The sequence below is a fragment of the Myotis davidii genome, unplaced genomic scaffold (genome assembly GCF_000327345.1).
Source record: "Myotis davidii unplaced genomic scaffold, ASM32734v1 scaffold93, whole genome shotgun sequence".
Lineage (NCBI taxonomy): Eukaryota > Metazoa > Chordata > Mammalia > Chiroptera > Vespertilionidae > Myotis > Myotis davidii.
This window is the reverse complement of record NW_006292095.1, coordinates 11,730,062-11,740,156: the sequence shown is the minus strand read 5'-3', so window position 1 is coordinate 11,740,156 and position 10,095 is coordinate 11,730,062. Positions and strand designations below refer to the sequence as shown.

At 36.9% G+C, this 10,095-nt stretch overlaps 1 protein-coding gene across 1 annotated transcript in view; it reads left to right on the top strand.

Moving 5' to 3' along the window:
- The window catches only part of TNKS (tankyrase, TRF1-interacting ankyrin-related ADP-ribose polymerase), a 161,722-nt gene that overhangs the window by 368 nt on the left and 151,259 nt on the right, over positions 1-10,095 (top strand). The window contains exon 2 of the mRNA XM_006765657.2: positions 5-415. Coding sequence (XP_006765720.1) covers positions 5-415 — 411 coding nt within the window. The remainder of the gene's footprint in view (positions 1-4; positions 416-10,095) is intronic.

Here is a 10,095-nt window from a genome sequence, read left to right as displayed (position 1 = left end):
CCAGAGGGGGATGGCAGTCGGGATCCGCCCGACAGGCCCCGATCCCCGGACCCGGTGGACAGTACCAGCTGTTGCAGTACCACCAGCACAATCTGTACCGTCGCCACCGCTCCCGTGGTACCGGGGGTTTCCGCTTCATCTGCCGTCGGGGTCCCTCCCAACCCATCCGGCGGTGGCAGTAATAATTCACCGTCGTCCTCTTCTTCCCCAACTTCTTCCTCCTCCTCTTCTCCGTCCTCCCCGGGATCGAGCTTGGCGGAGAGCCCCGAGGCGGCGGGAGTTGTCCCCGCAGCCGCACTGGGGCCGGCCTGCCGCAATGGGGACGTGTCCCGGGTGAAGCGGCTGGTGGACGCGGCCAACGTGAACGCCAAGGACATGGCCGGCCGGAAATCGTCTCCCCTGCACTTCGCCGCAGGTCAGAAACTTTTCAGTATTGCTTTTTAAGGGTTTTGAAGTTAGGGGCCCGGTCGGGAAAGAAAAAGAAGTTATTGTGATGGAACAGATGGGGGCGTGGTTATGGCTCTTGAACCCCTCGCGGAGGGACAAGGCACGGAGGTTCCTTTCCTTAGCGCCTGGGTGACGGGGGCGTGGTGGGGGGGACGTGGGAATCCATTCTTTTTAGTGACATTTGTACTCATTCCCGAACCCCCTTCCTGGTAGTCCCTGGATATGGGTATACGTAAACTGTCTATGTAGGAACAAAGTTAGATTTGGGCAGTCTTAGAGTAGTTTTGTCGTTTGTTTGCTGGTTTATTTCGTTTTTACAAGGGTATGTGTCCCTTGAGGAGAGCGTAGAACAAAAGAAGTTGAGTGCGACTCCACAAGTGTTTAAGATCTGTCCTAGTTTTGGTAAACCTGTGGGAGACAAAAGTAAAGTTTGTGAAACTTTCCCCCTTTCTCAAGTGTACAGTCTAATTGGTAGATCACAATATCTCTCTATGAAACAACTGGAGAATATTTGGATGCATTATGTGGTAATAGGAGAAATAATAGGATTTGCAGTCCTGACACTGTTATTTGTTACTTGTCTAACAGAGACAGCTTAGCTCATGTCAGCTGCCTCCGTTTTCTCATGGGCAAAAATTTTATACTAAGATGGTGTGCGTATTTAGTGAGAAGCACTCGGCACATAAGTTCTCAAGGAAAAGTTCTAATTCCTAAACCTTGGAATTAGTTTTTTAATTTTAAAAACATCTAGTATATTTTAATAAACTAAAGAAATATAAAACAAAAGCAAAGGACATATTCTCACAGCCTAACTACTATTAATGTATTTAAAAATAAAGGTTATAATGTTATCTACATCAGAAACATGACATTAGAAATATACATGTTAAATTATTCATTATACAATTTATATAGGACAGAAATATACAAAATTAAAAAGCACCACACACACAGACATCAAAGATAACAAGCCAAAGATACCTCTGTTAAGTTTTTTGCCATTTCTAATATATATCATGCCTTCAGTTTGCTATATTAATGGAAAAAGATTTAAGAACTTACTATATATATTATTATTGTTACCAAAACTTGCAAGATATTCTTATCCCCATTTTACAGATGACAAAAGTGAAGCACATACCGTTTAAATAAGTCCAAATACACACAGGAAGTAGTGGAACCTGGATTTGAACTCAAAACAGTTTGATTTTAGACTAGCTGGTGAAATCAAGTTTCAACTATTATAACCGATAACCTATAACGATGTCACTTTTAATTTTTGTGAGTAATTGTGATGGAGAATTTCTACTTTCTCAGTTTTGGGGAAAGGAACTAATTGGGGGTATATATTTCTAGAGTAGATTCACACAATTTTTATTGCAACCAATACTTAGAAACATATTTTACATTGTCACACACACAAATTGAATCAAAAGTTTCAGGAAACAATACTTTCCTTTACTACACGTGTTGTACTCTGATACTTTATATCTGAATACATTTCATTATTTACAAATGCTGTTTGTGACTCATTAATGGGCCAGATCAACAGTAAGAGAAACACAGGAAATCATTATTAGATTACTGGATCCATTCTTGGCAAGTAGACATTACTATTGGGAATGTAGTGAGTTGAATCATAAACAGGCTTTCATCTAACCAGATATTTGCTTCAGGATACTGCTTATTTTAGATGAATTAGCATTTTTTTTCTTTAGGCCAAATGAAAGTCCTATGCCTGGTGTTATAAATTAACCAAAGTTGTTTTTTGCATACTTTATTCCAAATTTGACTATTTTAATATTCTTTCACAAATCTTGTCACTCCTCAGCTTACTGCATTGTAAGTAATCACAGATGATATTTACATTTTTTATTTGTGTAATAATGAACTTGTTTAGGATTAGCTACACACGAAGTAGAGCATATCACCCAAATTACTTCTGTTTGTCGTAACAGTTACTTTTTATTTTGTTTTAGTCCTGTAATTATGTTGTAGTTATTGAACTGGCTGTTACGGAAAAAAAAAATTGTTTAGTTCATTTGTGGAAAACAAGACAAAACAAAAACAGTAAAACTCTCCATGGTATAAAAACAAACCACCCTATAGTCAGTTTACCATACTTTATGTTTCTATGTATAGATTAAAGCTTTGTTAAATCTAGTCTTCTCCATCATGTATAGTCTGAGTAGTTAAAAGTAATTCCAGTTGACGATTAGTTGATTGGAATGCTATTCATTGAATTGTCTGAATAGCTGTTTTAAAGATAGGAAATAGGTACAATCTCTTGGATGGTTGGAAAAGTTTAAAACTTGTAGTTCATTTTTCACAAATATTTTATTATCATAGAACAGGTGTTAAATAAGGATACAATTTTGAAATGGCAAATAAGTAGTCCTTACCCTTATGGAGCTTACAGGCTGGTAGGGACAGCTAGACAAGAACAATAATAACAAAATCCCCCAAAGTATGTAGCCTAAAGTGATAGAAAAAGTACATTATTATACTATCTGTTGGAGCAGATAATAGGGACTTTTGTCTTTCCAGATAGAGATTTTTAAGCAGGGATTTAAAAGATGAGTCCAACTAGCTAGCCAAGTAAAGATTGGAAGGATGTTAATTAATGTCTTTATTTCCATTTTATTTTTATTTTTATTTTTTTAAAATATATTTTATTGATTTTTTTTACAGAGAGGAAGGGAGAGAGATAGAGAGCCAGAAACATCGATGAGAGAGAAACATCGATCAGCCGCCTCCTGCACATCTCCTATTGGAGATGTGCCCGCAACCCAGGTACATGCCCTTGACCGGAATCGAACCTGGGACCTTTCAGTCCGCAGGCTGACGCTCTATCCACTGAGCCAAACCGGTTTTGGCTATTTCCATTTTAAAATGAGTTTACAGTTCTATAGAATGAAATGAATCAATTTTTAAAGATCTCAGAAATCATATTTAAACCTTATGACATTTAAAAAATATTACCACGAGTATTACCAAAATTCTTTCCAAGGAGCACAAGTAAGAATCCTATCCTATCTTGGACTGTGATAATTATTTGTTTAAAATATGGCTTAGAAAAAAAAATAAAATAAAATATGGCTTAGAGACAATGGAATCACCCTATCCACAATTAGAAACATAATCTTCAGTTTTCATTTTTGATACAGTTCTCAAAACACTGTTTCTAATGACTTCTTAAGATGGCTATATCAAAATGACCCAGTCCTATATTGTTGACTAGAGTTTATGTAAGACTTTCTCTTCTACAGATAAGATCCTTGACCCCCAGTTTTCTATTGTTCAAAGGATAGCAGTCAAAACTTTATAAATCATATAAATTTAGAGTGATGATATCTTCTTATTTCAGTGCCTCGTAGTGACATAATTTTGTTAAAGGGTCAATATATTCTGATGAGGTCTCCTTTTTAAAGAAAAATTCAGGTGAGGTCTTTAAAAAAAGGCTTTTAACAAAGCATTGAATTCTGAGATTTCATAGTATTTTATTTTTTAAATTAAATCTTTATTGTTGAAAGTATTCCATAAATCCCTTTTTCCCCCCTATTGACCACATTAAGGCGGCCCCTACTCCCTGCCCCAGGCCTTCATTACCCTATTGTCTGTGTCCATGAGTTATGCATATATGCATTCAAGTTTTCTTAAATTCCAGTTTTTAGTATTCTTTTCTTGGTTTTATGTATATTGGAACTTTGCCTGTCTTCCAAATTTGCCACTTGCTCCTTTTTTTTTTTGATAAAATATATGTAACATAAAATTTACCATTTTAAGTGTACACTCCAATGGCATTAACATTCAGAGTGTTGTAAGACCATCACCACTGTCCATTTCTAAAATATTTTATCCTAAATAGAAACCCTGCCTGTTTAAATAATAACTGCCTGTAGTTACCTCCCCAGAGCCACTGATAACTGTCACTTACTCTTGTATCCTTTAAAAAAAATATATACTAGTGTATCTTCATTTTTGCTTTTCAAAGTATTTCTTCTTTTACCTTCCATTTCTCTTATTGTAGGAGTTGGGAAACACTGTGTAAATGGCCAGACAATAAGTATTTTAGGCTTTGTGCCCTATATGGTCTCCGTTTCAAATACTCAGCTGTGATTTTGCACCATGAAGGTATCCATTGGTTGTGTTTCAATAAAACTTTATTTGTAAAAACAGGTGATGGCCAGATTTGGTGCATGGGTCATAGTTTGCTAATCCCCACTATAATGCATTACCGGTGGGTTTTTTTTCACTTTTGTTTTCCTTTTTTAGTCTTTATTTCTGAAATGATTTTTCTTAATTTTGAATTATTTTCTGAGTTCTGCCATCTTATTTCTAGTTCAGGTATATGCCAACTTGTATCATTTTTCATATTGTCTTTTATCTAGTGTTGAAATAGTAAATCATAATTTTGTCTATGATGTGAGCATTTTCTTATGGTATATATTATCGATAGGGGTCCAATTTGGCTCAAATTCTTTTTATAAGAATTTTGCATGGGATTTGACCTCGATATTTTTCCATTGCTCATTTTTATAGGAATTAATTGCTAAATAATTGCAAGGACAAAAATAGAGGCCTGAGATGTTGAGGGTAACTCCGTTTGTCCTCTCTTCTGATGGTGGACATAGGTGTCTCTGACCTAGACTAGATGAAGTCTCTCAGTTTGCAGGATCATCTCTTACAGTAGTAGCATTTAAATTATGAAGTGTCACCATTTTATATCTCAGTTTAAATAGCCCATGTGCCACTTTCTAGGGCACCTTAATCAGAGACGTTCTGCTAAGGACATTTTATAGATGAAATGATTTCCTCAGTCTTTTTACATAGAAGGTTGTTTGACAACTTTAGTCTGGTCACCTGCCTTTTTTTCTCTCCTCTGGGCATTTCCTTCCTTTCAGACTTGAGGTGATTCTTTGGCAGTTAAAAGGCCAAAGAAGTACATCTGGTTGATAGAAGATATACAGGGTGAAATTGTGAGCATAAATATATTGATGGATACATATATACACATATATGTATGTGTATAACTAGGAATGTAAATAATACTAAGAAAATGTATTTCATTGTAGTGTTAGGTTTTGGAAAGGAGTAAGTATCTTTGTGAGGAAATGCTAATGTAAACACTAGATTGGCTTATTTTTAAATGTATATAATAGCTTGCTTTTGCTTCATGGACAAATAAATCTTTTCTGTAGTTGATTGTAAAATATACAGTAGACACAATTGAAGAGGCAAGTGTCTTTTAAATTTTTATTTTTCCTCTATGTCAGGGTCCTTGAAATTACTTTGGCCTATGTCTATTCTTCTGACGGAATCTCTCAGGAAGGTAGGATATAGCCCTGATTGGAGGGACCAATTTTTTATAATAGGAATTGAGTAGGGTGGGTTTTGGGGATTTCTACTAAAGTGTAGGTGCTCAGGGCTAACTTTGAGGATCATTTTCTAAAAATCATTTGATTTTGAGTAATTGATGCAAGTTAAGTATTTTGTTTTTGGGTGCCTACTGAGTTTTCCTTTTAAGGCTTCATCAGCTCTCCAGTATTGCTTTTCCTAACTGTGTGTTGCTGGGTTCTTGGTCAAGTGGAAACTTGTTTTGCCTGTTTGCTCAGGTATCTGTGTGTAGAATCAGCAGTGTGAATTTGAACTTTTTTTTTGAGGCTGTTTTCTCAAAAAACTGTTTTCTGTGTTAGCTACCTATTCAATTTAGACTAGTGATTTTTTTAAATTGTAGCAAAGGAAAAATTAAATAATGCAAAGTTGCCTCTCCCTCTTGCTTTTTTGGTGTAACAAAAACTGAACTAATGGTCAGTGGCAACTGTTTGTTGGTTTCTTTGGTATTAGCAGATAATTTTTATTAACTACAAACGGAAAAAACATGGTTTTGAATTTACTGATCTACCACATATCCTTAAAGTTGAAGTCCCCAGTATCATCAGGTATAGTTTAAAAATAGCCTAAACCTCCTGAGATGGCCAGCTAATGCCCAGTTACCATGCTTTTGAAAACCTAGGATATGTATGTGTATAACTAGACACTGAAAAGATGCCTTCATTTTGATATGTTCACCAGCCATGAAAAACATTTTGACATTCTCATCCATCTTGTTAATAAAATATGCAGTTCTCCATTTCTAAAAGCTTAGGTTGTTCTCATGTTGATTCTGGAAATTTGTCTTATTTTTTTTTTTTTTTAAGAAAGAAATGATATGGGATTATAGTTAATGAGTACATTTACTCTTTTTTTCTAATGTCTCAAGAAGAAATGCCAACTTACACTTTCCGTCATTGCAAGAAATATCCTTGACAAGTTTAGAAGTAGGAAGTTCAAGAGTTGGTTAGTAGCCCTAACCATTTGGCTCAGTGGATAGAGCGTCGGCCTGCGAACTGAAGGGTCCTGGGTTCGATTCCGGTCAAGGGCATGGACCTTGGTTGGGCACATCCCCAGTAGGGAGTGTGCAGGAGGCAGCTGGTCAGTTTTTCTCTCTCATCGATGTTTCTAACTCTCTATCCCTCTCCCTTTCTCTCTGTAAAAAAGTCAATAAAATATATTTTTTAAAAAAGAAGTAACAATAATAAACTTTGTGTGTCAACCGATGGTTCTTGGTGACAATTTAACACCAACAGGAATTCCCAGTTTGAGATGGGGTGGAGAAAGGAAACTTTATTAAGTGCAAATAGTTCAATTGTGAAAAGTTCAACTATGAGAACAGCTCAATAGTGTTACAGTTCAATTAAGAGGTAGCACTGACTATGGAACAGCGTGGCTACAAGGTGGCCTTCCAGGTGAGGCTCCTCTGGTTAGACAGTTTTGCTCTGCTTTGGTCTGCTTTGCTCTGGCCTGTGCCAGTCTGTTCCACTTTGGTCCAGCAAGGCATCTTCAGTGTTTCTGTTTCAATCTTTGATTTTTTACCTCCAGCCTGTGATGGAAAGGGAAAGTGTGTTCTCTGAGCCAGAGGGGAGCTAACTGATATTGGCAGAAGTCCCCACCCCTAGTTCCTGATTGGTCCATCCTCATGCAAATGAGAATTCCAAATCCTTGCAGTATGATTGGCCCAAAAGGCACTGTCCTGATTGGTCAGAATGGAGTCACTCTGATTGTTAAGTAAATATGCTGATGGGGATATAGCTGTGCAGCTCTGATTGGATGGGGGGAAAGCCTCAGTCCTATTGGTTGAAATACAATTCCAGGAACTCCTTTATAAAGGCTTGCTCAGTGGGTAGACACACAGTGCAGACAGGTAGGTAGTTCATTGTGGGATGTAATTTTCTCCTTAAATTGCAATAAAACTGAAAATGTTGGGAGACCTTAGAAGGTATACCTGTACAAGAAAGTTAATAGAATTAGAATATCATGTTGAGATGGGTCTGCTCTGCTAGGTACCCCTCTCTAATTTTGAGGCTGCTTCGGGCATAGCAGCCAAGTCTAGTGAGATTAAGAACATTTAATATTTGTGCAACCTTTTATGATTTAGAAAGTATTTGTACAATTATTACTACTTATAAGCTTATAAGGTAGTTATTATCTCAGGGGGGAAACTGCCTTGGTATTAAGAGTTATAGGAACTCTGGGCCTTGAGTCTGTGGAATGAACTCAAATTGCTGAAAGTTTTTAAAGACAGTGCTATGCGTACATATATTCCTAAATGGGCATTGGCTTTAGGGGTGGGAAAGCCTGTTTTCTTAGATTTTGGTCCTCCGGGTGTGAGGCACATAGGGATAGAAGGCTCTGGCTGGTGAGTTTTGCTCAGTACACTCCGGTTGCTCAGGGTTTCTCTGACCCTTTTCTAAGCTCTGTCACCTTCCTTGTGAATGCCTAATTGGGAGTTTACCTGTATTTTGCTTCCCACCTCAGGCAACTTTTATCTGCCTTGGTGTTAACCCTCCCCTCTTTTTTTTTGGCTAGAGCTCCATTGGAGACACTGCTTTCATATTCCACATATACATAGGGGACAATTGGACAATGTTAGGGAGTCAAAAGGACACAATTCGAACACTTGCCTCTGGCCCGGCCTGTCGAGAATACGTGATCTTCAGCTCTTAAGTTGATGTTTCTTCTTTCAGTGGCACTCAGCCTTTATTCCTTCTTCCCCAAGGAGGAATGATTTCTTTCATTGTTGATTTGTTTGTTTGTTTTTAATCCTCACCTGAGGAATGAGGATTTTCCCCCCATTAATTTTCAGAGAGAGCGGAAGGGAGAGAGAGGGGAGGGGTAGACATCGAGGGAGAGAGACACATCGATTGGTTGCCTTCCGCTTATGTCCCAACCAGGACCGGGGATTGAACCCGCAACCCAGGTACGTGCCCTTACCGGGAATCAAACCCGAGTCCCTTCGGTCCTGGGGCCGATATTCTAACCACTGAGAAAACTGGCCAGGACTGTTCATTTTGTTTTGTTTTGGGCTGGAATCTGGGATTCCTTTCTTATCCTTTTTTGCTTCTGGTGATTTCTCCTTGGGTTTGGGAAGGCACACATTCTTGACTACACTTGCTATTTAAATAATTTTCTTTAAGTATAAACGGTTTCCTTTTTAAATCAGGTCTGTAAAATGGAAAAATTAATCTGTCCAAGTCTGCCTTTGACAAATGAAAAACATGCAGCTTCATTGACTTTATAGAAGTCATTTTGTATTTTGTTTTCTAAACTGTTATTTTAGAAACAACAGGGAGTGACTCCTGATCTAATGAAGTATAAAATAGTTCTTTATTTAAAGGCTAATATAGTTAGAATTGAAATCAGAAGAGGAACCAGTAATGACTTTGAATATTAAATAGAAAACGTATTTTTCTTTGTCTTGGAACATTTATTATAAATTAAGCAGGAATCTTTTACTGGGTGTCTATGGTTCTAAGTATATTGGACTGCACACATTTAACCCAGTATATGGAAAACCCCTTTTAAAGAATATATCACCAAATTTTCTTCAATCCCCAGATTAGAGAAACTGTGGCATGTAATTTTCTCCTTAAATTGCAATAAAATTGAAAATGTTGGGAGACCTTAGAAGGTATACCTGTACAAGAAAGTTAATAGAATTAGAATATCATGTTGAGATGGGTCTGCTCTGCTAGGTACCCCTCTCTAATTTTGAGGCTGCTTCGGGCATAGCAGCCAAGATAAAAGTATGATTAAGATTTTTAATTCAAGTAAAATTATAAGTTACTGTGTTTAATGAATGTTTGGAGATGTTCACAGATATCTGGAATCACCAGTGTTGTCTTGGTGAATGATGAGTCTGTTAGCCAGGAAAGAAAATTACTTTAAAAATTTTATAGTTTTTCCGTAAGTGTATCATAGCTCAATTTTATTTTATTGAAAGTAATTTTGTCATTGTTAAGAGATTTTTTTTATTTAAGTGGATTGAATTGATAATGCTTAAGAAAGTAAGTAGATCATTTTAATATTTTAGATTCTAGTTTTTCCTAATGTTTTTAGAGAGAATAGAGAACAAGTAGTGACTGTCACCAAGTACCTTTTTTGTCTTTCCCAACTTACCTTCTGTGATTTCCTTTGTCTGGAAAATAGATACAATATGTATAAGACTTCATGAGTTATTTTGGTTTGTTAAAAAAAGATCTCTATATTATCAGTAAGTTAGATGTCATTTAAAAATTAAATTGGTTATTACTCCCTCCCCCCCGCCCC